Source organism: Pezoporus occidentalis, unplaced genomic scaffold (assembly GCF_034315485.1).
Source record: "Pezoporus occidentalis ecotype Australia unplaced genomic scaffold, CSIRO_AGI_Poc_V1 ctg7, whole genome shotgun sequence".
Classification (NCBI taxonomy): Eukaryota; Metazoa; Chordata; class Aves; order Psittaciformes; family Psittacidae; genus Pezoporus; species Pezoporus occidentalis.
In genome coordinates, this window is record NW_026916052.1 from 931,764 (window position 1) to 953,888 (window position 22,125).

The following is a 22,125-nucleotide window of genomic DNA, read 5'->3' on the forward strand; positions in this document are numbered from 1 at the left end:
ACCCAATCTTGGGAGGAGGGAATGGGACAGTTAAAAAGACGTTTTTTCTTACCTACTTTAATATTGCATCACAGCTGACTGCAGTGCAGAAGAACGGTAGAACAATTTAAAGGAATAGTAATTGTGAAGTCCATACTTAGGAAGCTGTGGGTGGATTTCTTAGTGTTACGGACTTCTGTAGGCACATGTCCAGAGAGAATGCAGACAGATGACTTAGTAATAAAAAGGGCTCTGTCATTCATTGTGTCCTTCAGGAAGCAGCAGTCACTTGCTGACTTTCAGAAGTAAGCCTTATATGCAAAACACTTTTCTAGTTATAGTGGCCTCAGCTATGAGGCCAAGTAGTGTTCATTAATGACTGGTTAATTTTAAACTGGTATCGCAGACAAGTGCTGAATTCCTGCTTCAGATGGGAATGCATGCTTGGTGTACCTTTTGCTGTTCTAAAAATATTCTTCTATCAGAATGAAACTCTTTACTAAAAATTTAATATGTAAAGTTCCTTTGCTTTTACTGACAGATAATGAAGACCCATTTTGTTTCATTTGAGACTAATTCAGTAGATTTTGTAGTCTGTGAGGGAGTTACATATAATCAGGCATCCTGACTGTATTTTTTTCTTTTACTATGTTAGGCCTGTGTTTTAGAGCCATTTTTGTAAAGGTAAATGTGCAGTGGCATCAAACCTTAAGCGTGCTTTTGTTCTGGAGATTGACACAAGGCAATTAATGGTGTATATTCAAGTTGTATACTGCTTCTCCAGCAGTGAGATTTTAGTGGTTTGTGTGTTAGTTCTGTCTTAGACACCTTATTTTCCATTCTTGCTGCTTCTTAGATACAGAAAGTTATTTATACACGTAGCTGGGAAAAAACATGAAACTAGATCCTGTCAGTCAAAATGGAGCTGATATGGTGATGATATTTTCATATACAACCTCTATTTTCTGCCTTGGGTTTGTATTATAAAAGTGCCTTTCAATTCCAGTGATACAGGATCTTTGATGATGGCTTTTAATTGATTAGCTGTAATTACACTCTGAAAATAAACACATTGTGACTTGCCCACCTTTATTTTCAAAATAAGGTTAGTCAGTATCTCCATATTAGAAACTAACTTCTGCTCTTGTTATATAAAAACTTGAAGGTTTTTATAATCAGTGCATAGGTATTTACATTCTGTAGCAGTGGTGATGTGAGAGGAATTTTTTATGTCTATAATTTTAGCTTGAGGTTGCAGTTTCAGATATCAAGATTCTTAACTGTCATAGTAATGACTTTAGTAAAATACATATGTTTGTGATCTTAAAACATTTTAATTTTACTGACATTTAATGTGTACAGAAGTCAGTGGAAATAGCATGGTTTGGGCTGGAATTAATTTTAGAAAGATACATACGTTCTTGCATGTTATTACCTAGCATGGGGTACATGAAATATTGTGGCAGCACCAAGTCTCGTGAGACCCGTCTAGCGAGGAAAAGAGTGTGATTAATAGGTAAGCAAGGCAGCATCAAAACCAAAGCGTAATAGGCAACCTTGAAGGATTTCAGTTTACTGAGAAATCAGAGTTATCAGACAAAACAGCCATGCGAATATGGAAACTTCAACTATGTGTGATGTTGACTGTAGGAAGAAGATGAGAAAATGAAGCTATAGGATTTTTTTATTTTATCACTGAGGGAAGTGAAGTGAAAAAAGAGTTTCTTTCAGTAAAGTCTGAAATGCAAGCTCTGACAGATGAGTGCTCTTGATTGCACACAGTGCACAGATGTAGGAAGATTTATTTCATTATATCTTATTTTTAACTTAAACCAGAAAGGCGGACTCATGTAGCTGAGAACTCTGGAATTTTACCTTGGGGACATTAACAATTCACTAACTGAGACGGTGCTGTTCATGCTGAGTGATTCTAGCATGCCATACACAGTTGCAGGTACAAATCTATCCCCATCTTGCAAATTCATGGCAAAGGAAAAGAATGAAAACAATGAGAACCACTGATACAGAACTAGTGTACTAACAACACAAGTCAGAAGCCCAGGAAGACACAGGGAGGTAGTTTGACATTGCAGGAACTGTGATCCACTCCTATTATGAAGCACAAAAAGGAAAGGGAAAGAAAAATTGCCCTAAGTGGTACACTGGCATGTTGTACTGTGCTGTGAGGAAAGGAGCAAGGTGCAGGATTCTTGCAGTGAGGAAGGTCATAAGGAAGGGACTATTTTGCAATGATATAAGTTCTGAAAGTTCTCTGATTTTACATGCCATAGGGAGAAGGTTGCCAGGAGTGCAACTATATGCGTGTAACTGTGTTATTAGAAGAAAGTCCATCTTAAAACTGGCTTACAGCCACAGTTAGCTTCAATCCAAAACTAACCTAATTGATAAAAAGCAATATTGATGAAAGAGCATCACTGTGCATCGATGATGTGCAAAGTGAACAATTTGGAAGTCAGTTTTTCAGTAAGCAGATACAGGCTGTTGATTCAGTAATACAGTGCAACCGAAGAAGTATATATGTTGCTTGTTACAGACTCTCACACAGTGAATATCAGAACATGAGACTATCTTCAATAACAAAAGGGAAGGGAAAAGTAGTTATTGGGATCACATCTTTACTGTTCTAATGGTAATGTGAGCATATGTCCATAAAAAATTCTACTGGCATCTTTGAAGGGGGACTTTGGGCAACCCTAGGTAATAACTGAAAAAGGGAAAGGTTTGGCAGGCAGCTGTTGTTTAAGAGGACTATAGAGATACAACTGCTGATTGCAGGAAAGAACAGGAAGCAGACACTGGGATTTATGTCTGCATATAATTTGATATATTCATTCCGCTGCAGCATCTTTTGAGATAATCTACTTGTTAAATGATATGTCTAGTTTTAGCACAGTAGGTGAGGAGTACTTAGCAGGTATTTTTTCATGATGTACAGCCTCTGCATAAAAGTAACAGTTCCAACTGAAGCAGGATACTTGTCTTGGAAGTAGAAAAGGTTAAGTCAGGTGAATCTTTCTTCTTTCAGTATAACTAGTTACTCTTTGAATGCAGAGCTGTATGGGACCAATGATAGTCAATTTCAGGAGCTCTGTTGGAAACTGAACTGACCACGTAATTTTGGTGAAAATAAGGACTCTTCAAAATGCTTTATACTTTATGTATCAATAATAAGGATAAAGAAAATTCCTAAGTGTAGGAAGCGACATAACTGAAAGGACCAGAAACCACGAGATCAATTGTTTTGTGCCAAAAAGAGTACAGCAAATAAAATACTCTTTAAAACTGAAAGATAACACTGAAATTGTTTTCTCAAAGGAAATAAGGGATAATTTTTTGATGCTTCAAGATCAATCTTGTGGGCTATGAAAATAGTGAGATTTATGAGATTAGGCATAGCCTCTTGGACACACAGAGATGGGCTTGCTCAGGCATAACATGCCACCTTTGCACAAATGAAAAAGGAAGACAACAGGCAGCCTGCAGCTGCTGATGTGGCGGACGTACAGAGAAAAGTGGAGGCAACAGTGAGGCCAGGGGAACAGAGAAGAAATGCAAATACAGGGGGCTGGAAATAATTCATCTCACCCAGAGCATTCCTGAAATACAAACATTATTCTCTGAAATTCAAAGGTACAAAGAGGCCTATATCATTAGAGAGCTTTTTTTTTTCTTCTTCCTTATTTTTTTTTCATTTTATTTCCCTTTTTTTCTTTTTCCTTCCCTTCTCACCCCCACTGCACAAGGACACATAATGTAATAATGAAAATGAATTATTCTGTGGTGGCATACTCATGCATGTTCAGTTATTCTGCTTATAATTTCAGCCATCAGCAGGAGCACTTGCATTTTCAGAGCTATCAGTATTCAAACCTCTACTCCGGCAGGCTTTCTGCAGTTGAGTTGCTCTGTCAAGCCTTATGCAGGAGCAAATAGGATCCACCCTAAGGCTCTCAGAAAGACAATGCATAATGAAGGATGACTACTGGTGAATATATCACTCCTACACTTTAATTTGGAACGCCAGCAGAATCTCACTGGGAACAGGCATCTTCCTGACAGGTTTCACAATCAGCTTCTGTAGACTGATCATACGAAAGCAAGGGCTGTCCCTTAGGGCCTCCCTGCTGGTCTAGAACCAAAAGCTGGCTTGCCAGCCTTTCAAATAAGGCATTCTGTCTATTTTTCCACAACAGGGATGTATAAAACATTTGTACTTGCATAAACAAGGTTCTTATAATTCCCAGGTCATATACAAAAGTTCAGACTGTTCTGATCTTGAGCTTGCAGTGTACTTGCACCCCAAGGTAACCTTAGTTCAGGTTTCATGTATGTTTATAAGGAACTGAAAATAAAATCTCAGCACGGATGTATGGCTAGAATATATTTGTATATTACTTTTCCACCTCATATAACAGCCACTTTTGCATACAAGAGTGGGTATTAAAAAGACATTTCTACATAGGTTTTTCAGGCCACTTCCAATAGCAGTACTGCATCTTTCAGATAAATTGTAGAACAAGATAAATACCATAGTAGGTAGGATTTCTACCTCTTCTGCATTGTTCCTGCATTGTTGGACTCCTAATTTTTGACAGAGGATTTCAAACCTACTTTAATGTTCCTGATTTTGCTTCTTAAAAATAAAAAACAAGCTTTCTGCAAAGCATGTAGTATGCTCTGGTCATCCCTTCATGCAGTAAAACACATGTAACAGGCTACTGCTTTTGTATTTTTACGTCAGAAATCTTTTTTATTCAAATGGACTTTGGTGTTCTTTTTTATTGGTATCAAGACAATGACAAGGTGCCATTATCTTCAAATATATTTTCTGATTGTTTAAATGCATTCTTTTGGGTTTTTTTGTTTGTTTGTTTTTTTCTTTTTTTTTTTAATTTAAATTTGATTTTTTCCTGGGGGGGGAAAAAAAGTATTCCTTATTAGAGTTGAATCACTGGAATAGCTAGATGGAAATTTCATTCTGAAGTATTTGAGGAAAAATTACTATTTCAGCCTTTAATAGGAGTAGCAATGTCTGAAGCAAAATTTCTTTTTTTTCTTTGCTATACTATGTAATAACAGTACAGTATTGTATCACTAGCATTATGGTTAAGATGAAATGTGACTATAAATAATGGATTTGGTTTATGTTCAGTTTTAAGAACCTGAGTGTGCTCATTCAGCAGTGTTAATTTTAATGTGTTCGCACCGATCAGAGTGAAGATTGTTATGGATAAATACAGAAAATGTAAAACTGCTTAAGATAACTGTGAAAATTAGCATCTCCTCTACTAACATGCATGTTCATGGTACCTTTCTGCATAACTGAAAACTGTGTTTGAACTAACTTTATAGTGTATACATTTCAGTTAATATACACTTTATCTACAGCATGTAATGTATTGCAGATCATTCTGGAGCTTAGCAATTGGCACACAAGTCTTATGTCCTCAAATATATAGCTACAAATATTAAACTAATAGGGTAATATTTTCAGTGTGAAAGTGAGTTTTGGATATAGTCTAGAACTTAACAAATACATTAAAAGAAAAGCAGGTGATATTTTTAAATTGCTTCTGGAACTGCGCTATTTAAGTTTCAGGATAAAACTCTGCAGGTGAACATCTTGTATGTTGTTTCACAGCCTTCTTAAAAATGTAACTATGTGTAGCAACTTTTCTGCTCAGTGCTCAGGTTTAATATGGTATGCTTTAACTGATGCTGCCTACTCCCACAGCATTCACATGAAAATGTGAAGGACGCATCATGTGCAAACTGGCACAAAAAAAAAAAAACCTTTAGAAACCCTTCCCGTCTTACTCTGATGAAGTTTAAATATTGTTCTGCCCATACTGAGTATTGAACAGGAAAAGACAGAAACAAGAGAAATAAATGCTCTTTGCTGATAGATTTTTTTACAGTTCATTAAAATAGCTTCAAAATTAATTGTACATCATTGTAATAGGAAGACTAATTATTGTGTTTATTGTTTAGATGAATTCTGGTTCTCAGATGGGTCCTTATCTGATAAAGCCAAATTCAATGATCCCGGCCTGATGCCCCTGCCAGACACTGCCACAGGGCTAGACTGGTCTCACCTGGTAGATGCTGCACGAGCGTTTGAAGGTAACAGGAAAATTTAAATAAAGATTAATGTTCAGTACACTTTTTTTTTTTTAATGTATAGCCACGTTTTGAATTACAAAAATTCAGTGTTTGCCTCTGTAGCTTTTGAGTTCTTCTGGCAGTATTGCTACTCAGTGTGAAATATTGTCACTGAAAATGTGGGTATTCATGATACTTTCAGTATCTGTCTTAATACAGTTCATCCATTTATGGGCCTAAATTCCTTCTGTAATCAATTGGATAAATCAGGTGAAGGAGAGATTCAAAGCGTTTAATTTAGATGTTTAAAATGAAACTGGAAGTAACACTTCCCTGAGTTTATTGTATTGTGCTTGTCAACTTTTATTTGTAGTCCAGATGATGTTGCAGTTCCTCTTAGTTTTCATTATAAGCCCTTGAAAAACAGCAAAAATGTACACCATATTTTCCAGTAGCAGAACTTAGGGTGCAAGGTGTAGACCAAGGTTATTCAATTCTTAAATTGTAAGACCAAGTTAACTAGGAAAAAAATCTTATTTGCTTCTCTGAGCGCTAAACCTACACATAATGTATAAGCGCAGAAAGGTGGATGTTGGTTTGAGTGTATATATGGATATATGCAGTTGAATGTTTGCATTTTGTTGTTTCTGAGGGGTGTTGCAGTTAGGTCACTGACTTGTAGCTGGCAGGAAGTACTGTGACGCTGAGTATCTGACAACCATGCATTTCTATGTTTGATTGCTCAGGGAATATCCTGCTATTTGCTGTTGACATCTTAACTGAAAATAAATTTGGATCAGTAAATGACTAACTGTAACTTTGTACTTGAAGAATATTTTTCAATGTTAATAAAAATTTTGAGGTAAACTTACTAAATGGTCATTCTGTACCAGTTATGCTCCTGTATTTTTAGATTTCTTTGAAAACTTCAATAGATTTTCATTATTTTATGACTTACTGTTGTAATGAAAATAATTTCACTTTATTAAGTGTTATGTGCATGTAATTACCATTTGAATTTGAGAGAGAGGTAGAAAAACATAACTACCCACAGTGCCCTGTCCTACAGGGGATGAGTATTCACTTGTTGCATTTTAACTGGAAAAATCATAGATATATCTGTAGATAATGCTGAAGAATTGATGGTGTGAGACCAAGACAGAAACTTTTTATTGTTTGTTAGAATTGCAGAATAGTTAGGGTTGGAAAGGACCCTAAGATCATAAAGTTCCAACTCCCCTGCCATGGGCAGAGACACCTCACGCTAAACCATGTCACCCAAGGCTCTGTCCAACCTGGCCTTGGATGCCGCCAGGGATGGAGCATTCACAAATTCTTTGGGCTGCCTGTTCCAGTGCCTCACAACCCGCACAGTAAAGAACTTCCTTATATCTAGCCTGAACTTCCCCTGTTTAAGTTTAAACCTATTACCCCTTGTCCTATTGCTACACTCCCTGATAAAGAGTCCCTCTTCTTCATCCTTATAGGCCCCCTGCAGATACTGGAAGGCTGCTGTGAGGTCTCCACGTAGCCTTCTCTTCTCCAGGCTGAACAGCCTCAAATTTCTCAGCCTGTCTTCATATGGGAGGTGCTCCAGTCCCCTGATCATCCTTGTGGCCCTCCTCTGGACTTGTTCCAACAGTTCCATGTCCTTTTTATGTTGAGGACAGCAGAACTGCACACAACACTCCATGTGAGGTCTCAGGAGAGCAGAGTAGAGGGGCAGGATCACCTCCTTCAACCTGCTGGTCATGCTCCTTTTGATGCAGCCCAGCATATGGTTGGCTTTCTGGGCTGTGAGTGCACACTGAAGCTGGCTCATGTTCATTTTCTCATTAACCAACACCCCCAAGTCTTTCTCCATAGGGCTGCTCTGAATCTCTTCTCTGCCCAACCTGTAGCTGTAGGTACATGACGTCAGCTTCTCTACCCCTGTCCATCAGTTCCGTAGCCCCATCATAGAAGGCCACCAAATTGGTCAGGCAGGATTTCGCCATGCTGGCTGTCACCAAGCACCTTGTTGATTTTCATGTGCCTTAGCATGCCTTCCAGGAGAATCTGCTCCAAGATTTTGCCAGGCACAGAAGTGAGACTGACTGGTCTGTAATTCCCCGGGTCATCCATTTTCCCCTTCTTGAAAATGGGGGTTATATTTCCCTTTTTCCAGTCATCGGGAACTTCACCTGCCTGCCATGACTTTTCAAATATGATGGCCAGTGGCTTAGCAACTTCATTCGCCAGCTCCTTCAGGACCTGCGGATGGATTTCATCAGGACTCATGGACTTGTGCACGTTCAGGTTCTTAAGATGGTCTCGAACCAGATCCTCTCCTACAGTGGGTGCAAGGTCTTCATTCTCACAGTCCCTGCATCTGCCTTCCAAGACTTGGGTGGTGCGGTCAGAGCCTTTGCCAGTGAAGACCGAGGCAAAGAAGTCATTCAGAACCTCAGCCTTCTCCAAATCCAGGGTAGCCAGTTCTCCTGATAGCTTCTGGAGAGGGCCCACATTGTCCCTAGTCTGTCTTTTATTTGCTACGTACCTATAGAATCCCTTCTTGTAATCTTTCACATCCCTAGCCAAGTTTAACTCTAACTGGGCCTTAGCTTTCCTAACCTGATCCCTAGCTTCCCGGACAACATCCCTGTATTCTTCCCAGGCCGCCTGTCCTTGCTTCCACCTTTTATAAGCTTTTTTTTTTCCCTTCTAAGTTTCCTCAGCAGCTCCCTATCCATTCAAGGAGGTCTCCTGGCCCTCCTGCTGCGCTTCTTTCTAGTAGGGACGCAACACTGCTGAGCTTGTAGCAGGTGATCATTGAATATCAGCCAACATTGTTCATTGTTTTGGGTTTTGTTTCTTGGGTTGTTTTTTTTTAAGTATTGTAAGAATTTGAGTAGTAAATAATAATCTAATTTTTTATGAAGGAATTTAATCCTTTTCTGTTTGGGACTCTGCAGTAGAGACATCTGTGTATGTTAGAGGATTTATAAAATGTTTTGACTAAATTCACAGTACTGCAATTTGATTTTTTACAAGAAATTGCATTTTTAAGCTGTTGTTCAGCTTTCTCTATCTTACATCTTGCAATTTGAATGTCATTTAAAAAGAATAACTGATAGGCATGTCATAAAAAAATCACTGAGAGTGAATATGCTGGATATGAACTAGCAGATGCAGCTTCCCTATGTATTTTAATGTTGTCGACTGAGGAGTTGCTTCAGCTTACTATTTAAAAATAGCTTGGAATTGTTGTTCTGCATTATATTGGTGTGAAAAGAGGGTGGATAGTTCTAAAGTTCGCCCACTTCTGAATGTAAAACTGCTTTGATCTTTCTATTGAACTGGGTGAAAATGTGATAACATTTACATAGGGCAGTCTCAGAAAAAAATCCCAAATAAACACCCTTCACCCCCCTGAACCTTCAATAAAAAGGAACACAAACAGATAGGACTTTTTTAATACTAATTGAAGAAGTTAGTGTTAGAGTTGTTCTGTAGTTTGGCTTTGCCGACCTGGTATTTCAAAGTTGTGTTCTATTCTAGAACCTGGATACAAGATTTTGTACAAGGTCTTAATACTGATTAATTAGAATTACCAGTCTGATTCCAGCATCAGGGAATTTCTCATGCGATGTCTCTAGATTGTATGTTCACAACTTAGATATTTTGATCAGTTCAACATCCATAACATGGGCTTCACAATCCTTCATCTGTCTGTCTTAAAACATTTTAGGTGCTTATAATATTGATATTAATTGGATTAAGAATTAAATATAGTAGCAAGATTTTTGCTACCATTATCTGTACTCAGAGCTTACTCATGGGTGTAACAAGACCACTGGTCTCAGTTTTTAGCTACCCTGCCCTTCCCCCAGATAAACAGTTGATGGTTGTTTATTAATTAGTATGAGCTTTTATCTGAACTGAAGCCTTGGTCCTATGTAGAACAGTAGGGTTTAAACTGTAGTCTGTGAGAGTGGAGTAAGCCAGTACTTTTTAATTGAAAGTATGATGGGAAGTTGTGAATGCTCCATCCCTGGCGGTGTTCAAGGCCAGGTTGGACAGAGCCTTGGGTGACATGGTTTAGTGTGAGGTGTCCCTGCCCATGTCAGGGGGGTTGGAACTTGATGAGCTTAAGGTCCTTTCCAACCCTAACGATTCTGTGGTTCTGTGATAATGCTTTTCACTTTGTGAGCCTGTCATTTTCACTGCTTTTGCTTGGCAAGAACTTTTTCTGGGAAGCTGAATATTTACTTCGAAGTTTTCCTGAAAATCCTCTGTTATTCTTAAGGCAGGTCTTCATAGTGGTGAGCTGTGCAGGTGTTAACTCCACAGGCTCCAGAAGCTGCGTCAGTGTGGAGTTTTGCTTGAGCTGTGTTCGTTGAGGGTCAGTGTCCATAAGCTGGAACACAATGCAATGTTATTTTAAGTCTTCGCACTGCTTCCTTCACAGGACATAGTGTTTGATATTTATCCAGAGGTCCTTTGTCATGCATTTAATCAGTAGCAAGGGGTAGCCTTCCATTTCTTTCATGCATGGTTTGGATACTTCTAGTTCCCTTCTCTTTTTTTGCTGAGGGAAGCAGAGAGGCAGTAACCAAGGAGCAGGTGACATGCTGGAAATACACTGTTGTAATATTTTTGTATCCATCCCTGAAGCAAACACTAAAAATTTGATAGAGGTGCATATGACTGTACAGCAAAAGAGGTAGGGGTTTAGGGAGGGCAGTTGTCATGAAAAATGAGAAGTTGAAGCAAAAAAAAAACCAAGCATGTTGAACTGAGTAAAGATAAAGATGGGGGTTTACAGAATAAATTGGAATGTCAAAATAGAAAAAGGAGAATTAAAAAAACTCAAGAATATGGAAGAGAATGCATTTTTTTAATTATCTTTTTGTATTATCCTTCCAATAGATCTCCAGGTTAGGGAAGAAGGACTGGCTTTCAACATATTTATTATGTTGCTGGTGGCTAATTTTGGATCTTTTTTTATTTGGGGAATAAAAGGAGAAGCAACAGATACTGTTACTATCTGTTACTGTCATTGCAGAAGAGAATTGAACCAAACATAAATATGAATTGTTATTATAAATAGAACTTTTTACCATTTGTGCTACCTTAAACTGGATTTTTTGTGCATTAAAATAGCTGTTTAGTGTTTGGTAAATAATTCTGTGGGCATTGACAGCCTATGAAAGTCCCTCTGATGTCTCTGATTTAGTTCATTAAAATAGGTGGTTTCAACTTCTGACTTTTTATCCAGGTTATTTTTATAAATGTCTACTAGTGCCAGTCAGAATGCAGCGTTTCTTACTGCCAGTTTATCTTTGCAGGAACATCTGTGCTACTATAATTAATATTATTTTAATTTTTCATTTAAAAATCTTTATAGCTTAATGCAAGTAATGCTACACATAACATAATGAGAAAGAAGTGAAGCATTCAGCAAGACAGATAATTATTTTAATCAGTGTGTTAAACTGCTAGAAAAAAATAAAAAGATAAAATATTTTGTTAACGTTCGGTCATTTCTAGTTCATGCGTAACTTTTTTGCTTCAGTGCAGATGTCAGTGTATGTTTGTGAATAGACTTTGCCTTAATAATGAGAGATCAGCTTCATGTGCTATATTAATTTTAGCCTTTTCTGCTTTCCAGTACATCAAAATTGTCTGAAGCTTTTTTTCTGGCCTCTGTTAGTGGTCTGGAACAATGAAAATTCAGATTCAAATTCCTACTGGTTAAGCTGTACAATTCTGTCATTTTAAAGTGAAACATGAATTTTAGGAGGACCAAAGACAAGTCAACTGTTGCTTAAAGTTTTAACATAAACACGAATATGTTTTTGTAAATACTTTTATATGCTCAGGTCCTGTGTGGGGTTTGGAAAGGATGTCCCAGATAAAAATGAGAGCTCTGAGATTTACATGCATGTTCTTCCATTTAGCATGCACATATCACTTGAACTGAATAGGAGGTTTCCCTGTGGTTTGGAAGAAACAGAATTTATATCTACAGCATCATAGCCAGAAAGACACTTGATTTTTCTTTTGAAAGATTAACTGTCAGTGGAAGGTAGCTTTGATTTCATTTTCATGAATATAGAGTCAAGCCAATTCTGTTAAGAACAAATGAACCAAAACTCAGCAGGAAGATACTGCGTTTTGAAGTACAAATTCAACCTTCACCACTGTTCAGGTTTAAAACCAGTTCTTATTTAAATAGTAAATTGGTGAAACTATTGCTAAGCATGAATACTTGCAGGGAGAGCAGGCAAAATATTTTGCTAGTCCAGGGTCTTGTTGATACAGTATTTATTACAGAGACTCACATGTTACTATCTTGTTCAGAGAATGAGTTTGGCGCTAACCTGGCTTTTGAAAATTGAGGAACTAACTGCTCTTTGAAGAGCAACATAGGAATTTAAATAGTATGTTATATCATTGGAGACTCCCTAGTTGTTACTGGCCACATAGTGACTTAATTCCTCACCTGATGAATGTGAGAATATGGTTTCCTATTTTGTAAAGAAAGATATGAATATCAGAAAAATATATTTAAGTTATACTAGGAAAATAGAAAAGGTTTAACAATTTATTTTCTACTCCAGGTGTTGTTACTTTTAAATTGTGGAGTTGAAATTTGTTAGGGATTACACAAGGAAGAAGTTAATCCACACATTACACTTCATTGCAAACATCATCTTTTTATATTTTTATTGTGGGTTGAAATAATGCAAAAATATTTAAAAATATTGTGTTTTAAAATGAAATCCTGTGATTTCATTAACAGCTGCATGAACCTGGTTTTTATCTATCAGGAAAAAGATGCTTTCATATACTTCTGGGGAGATAAAGCTGACAAAATGTTTTCTCAGCTGACAAAATAAACCAGACAAGTGGCAATTCTCTTTAATTAAGCTTAGTCAGCAGAGGGAGAAAAACAGAGATTTATTATATTATAATAGAATTGCCTCTGAGACACAATGCCCCATGTTACCAACTGTTTGCCATAGAAAAAACAGCAACAGCAAAACATTTGTTGCTGGCTTTGTTTTCCTCTAACAAGTGATAATGAAAAGGTGAACAGTATAAAGGTGAAGTTAGTGATTAGATATGCACTCCAAACTGCTTACACTGTCTTGTTTCTGGCCTACATACTGTGTTTGATCTGGGAAATTATTTTTTGCTTATATGTTCTAATTAAATATGTTCAACTTAGAGAGTTTTAAATCTGTGAATGATGTCACTGTTTAAGTGTTTAAAATTCTTACCATATTGTCAGCACTATGAAAAAGTCTGTTCATATTTGCCAAGATGTGGCACCAGCCAGAAGTAAGGATAAAAGCAGGGGAAATGATCTGTGATCTTTAAAAACGGACAAAAAATTGCATGCAACTTTTTTTCATTATATTATTGAATGAATTTTCATTCCTTGCTATTCCTTAAAACTGTTTACAAAAAAAATCCCTTCAAAGAGCTTCCAGTGATTTCCTGTTTTTATTTGGTAGGGCTTATTAAACAAAATTTCCTTCCTAGTTAAAGTGATCTGACCTGTATTCACTGTTTGAGCGCTAATAGTTTCAAGGGTTGTCTTTAAGGTATCATGCCAAGTTCTCATGTTGTGTCGCAATACTGGGTACTCCTGTTAAAGACATGGGGCATGATATCTCATGCTTCACTGTAGTGTTGTGTAAAAACGGCATTGCAAGGCTTCAAGTGAGAGCCAGCATGGGTTGCATGGGGAATATCCCACTGAGTGCACTGTACGTGAGGGCCACAGCTGCTTCAGTGGAGATGGACTGTCTTGTTTATAGGAACATTCTAAATCTTATTCCAGGTTTTGACTCAGATGAAGAATTTGGGCCGTTCTGTCATCACACGCCGTTTCTAGGTGATGGTCTGGGATTGATGACTTTTGCCTTTTGTAAACTTTCTTTAATATTTCCTATGTTTGCACGTTTGCATGATAATGCAAGCTTTGGGCCTGCGGGGTGGTAGAGCAAGGGGAGAAAGGGCAAGGCAGGCATGTTGTCACCAGAATTTATACAAACCTACAGACATGGGATTTTATTTGACAGAAATAAGTTAAATTGATCTCCACAGAATATGGATGTTTTGTTTTTTTAAAGAAGACAAATTAAATCCTAATGAATGCATCATTTACTCCTGTTCTGTGCAATGATGATCTGCATGGCATACTTCTATTATGTGGTGACTGATGTATTTTGGCAACCACACTGTATATCCATAGGTAATTACATCTCTGCTTGTTAGATTGTGTTCTAGTGGAATCCAATGTCGATAATAGCATTCCTTAGTAATATATATAACAAAAACTCAATTGATGTAAAGAGTGTGAATTTATTGTTTTTCAAGTACGCAGATTACCATTAGGTTCTGCAAATTCTTGAGACAGCAAAACAGTACAAAACGAACAGTGCAGATTTCTGAGGAATCTGATGGCTTTAAGTCCATGGGAGATGCAAACCTGTTTGTGGAATTATTGTTGTCATTGATTGTGGCCCTGAATTCTCAAATGGTTTTCTGCAGACTTCATCAAGACCAATTTACTGTTCATATCAGCATTGACTGGTCCAAGCAAATCTGTCTTACTCTACTGATAGACACAAAAAATAATTGCTTTGGGGTTGCCTTTGGATGCAGATGTGGGGAAGCCAACTAGTTGGAATAAACTTTACATCTGCTGATTATTTTCAAAGCTGTGATGTAGAAATATACATCCATTTTTATAACTGAACCAGGATAATGGCTGTAATATAGTCTTTTATTTTGTATATAGGTCCAGCTTTAAATGTATCCTTATGTTACTTTTTTACAGATCAGAGAGTAGCATCTTTTTGCACCTTGAATGATATGCAGCAAGGTCAGGGTTTGGAAGGAACACAAGAGTTACCTTTGGATGAGAGTCCCACAGATGGAAAAGATTTCCTTGAGGCTGCTGGGTATGTCAGAATTAAAGTGTATTTCTCACAAAAATCTTTTAAGAAAAGATTTTCTCCTAATGGTTCACATCAAATTGCCTGTCTGCGTGTTTCACTGGTACTTGATGGGAGACCTGTTACCCTGACTGACCACGTCTTCAACTGTGAAAAATGTTGCTTCTTGGAATCAGCCTCTGAGCACTTCTACCTAGAAAGTTTGTAGTGTATAGTCAGATATAGCGCCCTCATTAGAACAGGCCTCTAATGTAGACTATGGTTAGATGCAGAGCTTCAGCTACTCCGATTTTTCTCTGTATCCTTCCTATGCAATAATAATTTGTCATGCTTTTCTTTATTTTCATTTGAGTAGAACTGATGATAGCAGCTCAACTCTATAGTATGAAATAACCTGATCTGCAGCAAATGGCTCAGAGCTGAAACGGGTGTGCCTACCTATCTTTTGCAACTATTCACTACTTGCAAATCCATAATTTTCTTTTATAGAGAGGTGAATTAATGAAGAGAACCTGTAACTGAGGAGTGCAGGATATTTTAATGCCAAACTGTCCAATTCTTAAAATTCTTGCTAATGCTCTGTGAGAAATTATTCTCTTTTTGGTTTTTATGGAGTTTGGGTTCAGTTTTTTCGGTTTTGTTTTTGTTTGGTTGGTTTTTTGGTTTGTCTTTTTTTGCTTGTTTGGTTTTGGTTTTGTTCGATTTTTTTATTCCCCCCCCCCCCCCATCTTCCCTACTGTGAGGAATATACCTGTTAAAAACACAGATTCAGCAGTATATGTATCTGTCCACTTGCACACTTTAAAAGAAAAACACCTTTTATCGTTAGTTTTGCTCTTCAGTTGCAGGAATGGAAGAGCAAGAAACAGAGGGAAAATTCTTCTTGCTTGCTAGGCTATTGCATTTTAATTCGAACCAATTTACACAAATTAACTTACTTACATGGTAAAGCCCATTTAGCACATTTATTGTAATGGTTTCTAAGTCCAGATCTTTCCCCAGCCTAGTAAAAATTGCAAAAATTGCAAGAGATTATTAAAGACGTTCCACTTTTAGCATCAACAGATCTATCAAATTTGTGCACTTGCATGAAGCAGCTGATTCAGCTTTGTATATAAAACTTCTCTCTTCCAGACAAAATGATTCACATCATGGCTAATTTCACCTATAACATGTATGAAACAATCTCCCACAGTGCTCATTGCCATACAGGAAATGGAAGCTATTCACTGCGTTTTCCTTCAGTTATGCGTTTGATTAACCTGTGGCAATATTTCATGTTTTGACCTTTAAACAAAATATTTGTCTTCATAAAGCCGTAGGTTTATCCTTTACTGGAAATGACACAACTGCAGGCCAGACAAAAGAACTCTTAACAGCTTTTTTGGTTGACAATAATTGCTGCTGTGGCTTGCTTCAGATTAGTACAGTCCTTATTGAAAAGCAGCTTGTTCACAAATGTGCTTGTCTCACTGTTTAGCAGCAGATTTGACTTGCACAGTGAGGGTATGTGCAAATAATTCTGAAAACATTCCTTCTTAAAATCATTGTAATTTCTGCTTAATTTGAGAGGTAGTGTCACATTTCAGATATTGTAGCAACGGGTTTATGTTCAGTAATAGTCTTTTGCTGATGCTGGTTTTGTCTGTGCTTTCCTAACTATGCCTAAATAGATTTGTTCCCTTAGCTGTCACTGAAAGTGTTACGCTGCAAAAGTTGGGGGAGAAAATTATTTTAACTAATTGAGAGTGAAGTTAGTGGTTTACTTTACAGGGAACATGCTCCGAGTACTCTGACAGGAAAAGTAAACCAGCTAGAGGTCATTCTCCGGCAACTACAAACCGACCTGAGAAAGGTAAAAGATCATCAGTATTACTGCTCTCCAGGCGTAATAGTTATTTTTTTATGCTGAGTTCATCAAGGACTTGAAAAAAGTATGTTAGTTAAACTAGACAGTGTAATTAATGAATGGTAGGCCCAGTGGTTGATCAGAACACAGAGGTGCAGAAGGTCCTGCAGGAATGGCTATGTGAACAATCTGCCCCAAGGCAAAGTAAAGTAGTTTATGGATCTTTACTCCAGAATGCCTACCCTACCTATAGTCATGCCCCAGAAAGGATGAGGCACTTTATCTCTATTTATTGTGCCTTGGATGTAACAGAGGATAGAGATATGAACATAGGCAGTAATCTCAAGTAGTTAACAATCCAATTCATCATCCCTGTTGCCTTGTGGTATTTTGATCCTGTAACAATGACTTGCTTTGTGTCTCATTTGCTGTATAATTTCTAAGCTGGAGACAATGCCAAGACTGGTAGAAATGAGCCTGATTTGGTAAGAAAATAATCATGTAAGGGAAAATTATGAAATCAGATATTTTTTCTTCCTTAACATGTATTTGAATTCAATTCCTTATGACTTGGGCTCTCACATATGACTTGTACTAACTAAAAACTTCTTATCCTTTTAATGCCTTTTTTTTTGTTGTTGTTATATGGAGAAAATTTTTATACTTAAAGTAACATCTAGTTTTCCTTTTAGCTTACAGTATTTTCTCAGAATGAATGAGGTGATTGCAGGCTATTTGGGGAATTAACTTAGTCGTTGTCAGAACAGGTTAGGGATCTCAACAAAATATAGCTGTATGACTTGCACAGAAATATTAACCACAAAAATAAATGCTGTCATCACGACTACTCACTTTAATCAACTTGTGTCTTTGTTAACCAGGAAAAACAGGACAAGGCAGTTCTCCAAGCAGAGGTACAACATCTGAGACAAGATAACATGAGACTTCAGGAGGAGTCTCAAACAGCAGCTGCTCAACTGAGGAAATTTACAGAATGGTTTTTCAATACAGTAGATAAAAAGTCCTAATGATGGGGCCCCTGGAAAATACTTACTTGAGCAATGTAACAGCTGTATTTTTTTGAATTAGCGGGGTAATAATTTCACTGTGTTCACAATCCATTTTAGGTGTTTCTGCTACGTTCTCTATCCAGCTTTAGTCATTTGAAAAGGAGAGAGAATTGTGGTAATTCATCTTTAAATTCATATGAAGAAGGCAGAGAATAGCAGATATTTGTTTGTGTGCAGATGAATGTAAAAAATCCTTAGTGTCATTTTAGACATTTTTAGAAGATGCTCTGGCTGGGGCTTGCCTGAAGAGGAATATTTGGGGTTTTAGTTCCTGCATTTCAGGTGCGCTGGTGAAGATGTTAAAGCAATTTACATTAGCTTGGGCTTCGGTATTGTAAGATAAAAAGAATAACCAGACATATACTTTAATGTTTAAAAGGTGCTCTATTTTTTTGTATGTACAGTAGTTTTATTTCCACAGTCCACATTGTCATAGCAATAAGAATGGAGGTATAGTGAATAGTCACAAAGCTGTGTTTATAAAATGTTAGCACTGATGTGTTTAACACTAGTTTGGATGCAGATACATTAGAGATTATTTATTTGCAGGAACAAATGGTGCCTGAATATAAACAGTGTTCTGATTTTCTAAAATAGACATGCCTTGTAAATGGCTCACTGGGGTTAGCCCACTTCCGACTTCAGTTAATTTTGTATAGTTGATGTTCATCCAAACAGTTAAACTGCTTAACTATTGGAATCATGTATGGTGTGAGCCAGCCAATCAATTGTACAATGCCAAATTTGTTTATCTTTGTACAGAAGCTTTGATCAAGTGTCTTGTATTTAACACCTTTATTTAATCTTATTTAACCTTAAATTGTTGTTTTTATAAAGTTTGTTTTATCTGCACTATGGTGAGGTCAGTTGGTTGCAAGTTGTAATATTTTTAGCTTGCCAAGACTGTACTGAGGAGTTCTAGAAAATTCTAACAATTGGATGCTGCTAGTACACAATTGATTTGTTTGTATGCTTTAACATTTTTAACTGTTTAATTTGAAATGAACATACATCTTGCTTTTTTAATAAATGTTAAAAATCTAAACCTAAATTAATCTATCATGTCTAATCACTGTCATCAGTAATAGCTCAGGTTCCCATTCAGCCCACTCTGGGTTCTCCATCCAGAGACAGTGCAACTCGCTTGCTCTTATGATCCCTTTTTGCCAATGAGGGATTGTCAGTGTTATCAAAGTTAGTTTCTTCAGTGTGTCCTTTGCTATAACTGAGGAGGTAAGCTTCCTGGGACAAGAAACAAAAGCTGGTTTGGCTATTCATAGGCATTGATTTGTGACGTAGGAGAAAAAAGCAGCTTTCCAGAAAAATACATCCTAAAGACAGTTTTGAAAAGGGGTCTAGTTTTCTCATATTACTTTACAGCAGTTGTGGCAGCAAATAGCTTGTCATCTTCTTGTGCCTGCAATTGCAGATTTGATTGCAGCATTAGCATGTGTGAGGTGCTTTGTGTATAGTACTGAGCTTAAAGTCTACACCAAAAGAGTAAAGTTTCGCAGAATGAAATGAAGCTAATAAGCATCTTTAAGTTACTCTACTGAGAGAAAAAAAAACAATAGTTCAAGATCAGTTTACTTTCAGCAACTGAATGCATTCAAGCAAACCTAAGAAAATTGTTGGATACTTAAAAAATGTATTCAACCAATGCAAGTAAAATTCTGTGTCCATTGCTATTGCACGTTGGGTCAGAAATGTTCTGCGAGTTGAAAAAATGTCTGCCTTTGCTGTAGTGCCTGTTCTGAATGACTGCTCTTGGGAAAGGTTTCACATGGGCAAATAATAGAGGCTTTCAAATGAAAAAGATTAGCTTGCCTTTGTATTTTTCATCAAAAACTCTGACTTTTGCATACCAAACAATTTCCATTAAGCTGCATTAACAGGGTAATTAAACGTGGCAGTCATGTATTACACTAGATTCTGACTTAAGCACCTTAGAGGAGTCATTAGCGAACCCATCTGGCTGGAGCCCTTGCCAAAAACCGTCACTGAACAACTTGGGCAATTTGTCTGTGAACATGTTTCTGTGAGGACTGGTTCATCCATGGCTTCGGAAGGCCGTGCCAACTGAAATGAACTTGATAATCAGCTTGTTCTGGAGGGACGGTGTTAGGTTTGTGTAAGAGTTTGTAGTCCGGCACTCATTTTAGCTCTTTTTCACCCAGTTCTTGAAAATAAATGTTATTGTAACTATCTGCACTACGCTGAAGTATTTTCAGTAGTTACTTTGCTTATTTTCTCATCCAATTGAAAACATTTTATTTCCAAATGCGACAGAAAACTTTGTCTGCGTATCTGTTACTCCCTTTGCTGACATGAGGGAGAGGGAAGATTTTTGCAGTAGATGCCTGGTCTGAACAGCCAGGGAGAGGCCTGTGTGGTTTTAGACAAAGCTGTAGAGAGGCAGCGCCTAAACATTTTGCTGCCTTTGCTCCTACATTGCTCTTCACAGAGGCTGCAGAACAGAAAGCCGAGGCAGGGACAATCTCATCCACCCTTGCAATGCAAATCTTTGCTATTTTGCTGACTCTGAAGTTGTTCACTGGCTTACTACAGCAGTAGCTTTCTGAATCAGTTTTGACTCATGGGTACAGCAACCAGGCAAGAATGTGTATTTCCAGAATAACTGTGTCTAGCAGGTTTCCAAAGCCTTCACCAAGGAAGCAATTAAAAAAAAGGGGGGGGGGAGGGAGGAAGAAAAATGGGCTAGGAGATAGGACATTGCTGGATGTTGCAGCAGCTTATGGGGACCCAGCAGGAGAATGGATGGAACAGACCAAATTGTCTAAGCCTTCCATTTTAGAAATCACTTGAAGGTTTCAAACATATTAGTATTGGAATCCTATTTATTCTGTTCACTTCTCCAGGAAAATTGTTGTATGTCCTTCAATTTTTGTTGTATGTCCTTCAATTTTTTTAACATGAGCGTTTTTCCTCCACTAACCATTGATATTTAAAGGCTTCTTTCCTATATAGCAGCACAGAATTAACCTAGTAGTAGTCATATTGACCTTATGCTCATTGGAATAAACTGGGGCTGATAGATGGATGATACAAATGATACAAATGTGTTAGTATTGCAGAAAGGCTATAAATCTATTTCATGGTTTTCTGTGTTCCTCCTATACCAATGTTGAAATCTCAAAAGCTGAAAAACAGCAGATGGGCATTTTCTAATCAATAGCATTAAAAAAAAATAAAAGTAAAAAAAAAATATTGAGTATGCAGCTGATACCAGTTCAGGTGTCCTTGTGCCTAGACATGAGCTGGAGGTGTTTAAAATATATCTGAGGACAGATGATGGAAAGTAAGGAGACAAAACCACACCATGTCAGAACACGAGACATGCGAAGTGCACAGGTAGTAATCATGGCAATGTATGAGTTGTGCTTTCATTGATGACAGATGACTCTTAAGTCCAAAGACTAGAACTTCAATAAGATAGGAAATTTTCATGTAACCTGTTCGTCTTTTGTAAATACACCACTTCGAATCCAGAAGGCAATTGTGAGAATACATTGGGTAAAAATCGTCTGTCATGAGTTAACCAGGGCCAGGAATCTGGGAGACAGTGTGCAGCATGTGGATCGTTAAGACTTGGTGTCTGAGCAATGGGACTTGGTTATACTGAAACCAAATTTGAAGTGATGGAAGCTCTCTCGTTTTCATCTTTGGTTCCTATTTTGAAACTGATGAAAGTGTATGACTATTTGAGTGACCAAAGCTGTTAATAATAGAATGAATAAGTGACCCTAGGGTTGTTCAGTAGTAAATACTAGTCTAGCCATCTGGGGTTCCTGTTACCACTGACACTGTAGTCTTGCTTTCAGTTCAGGCATAATGTTGATAGGTAATAATTTCTGAAGAATTTTTTGTGGAAATATGCGATAATCTGCATTTTCATCAATACTGTATTTCTCCTTTTACCTAAATGTTTTATTCAAGACAGTAGATGTTTCCTTCACAACCCCAAGACACAGTATTTCTTTTCAACAAGAAATGTTTTTTTCTTGTGCGTCAAGAGCAGTGCTCCAGGGAGTATATTGTAGCACTACTGCAACTTTAAGCTTTTATTGCCCAAGGGTGGGGTATCTGTCTTCTGCCACACAGCTCCTAGACTCTTGGTCTTCCTTTCCTT

General features: G+C 37.4%; 1 protein-coding gene across 4 annotated transcripts in view; it reads left to right on the top strand.

Annotated features, from left to right (window-relative positions):
• Positions 1-19,026, top strand: part of SIPA1L2 (signal induced proliferation associated 1 like 2) — a 147,237-nt gene extending 128,211 nt beyond the window's left edge. For 2 of the 4 annotated variants that reach the window (XM_062641710.1, XM_062641712.1), the window contains exons 19-23: positions 5,992-6,123; positions 13,937-13,990; positions 14,939-15,062; positions 16,830-16,911; positions 17,787-19,026. In XM_062641710.1, the coding sequence (XP_062497694.1) occupies positions 5,992-6,123; positions 13,937-13,990; positions 14,939-15,062; positions 16,830-16,911; positions 17,787-17,933 (539 nt within the window). In that variant the 3' untranslated portion in view covers positions 17,934-19,026. The remainder of the gene's footprint in view (positions 1-5,991; positions 6,124-13,936; positions 13,991-14,938; positions 15,063-16,829; positions 16,912-17,786) is intronic. The other 2 variants (XM_062641713.1, XM_062641714.1) reach the window with 2 other exon arrangements.
• The last annotated feature ends 3,099 nt before the right edge of the window (positions 19,027-22,125 follow it).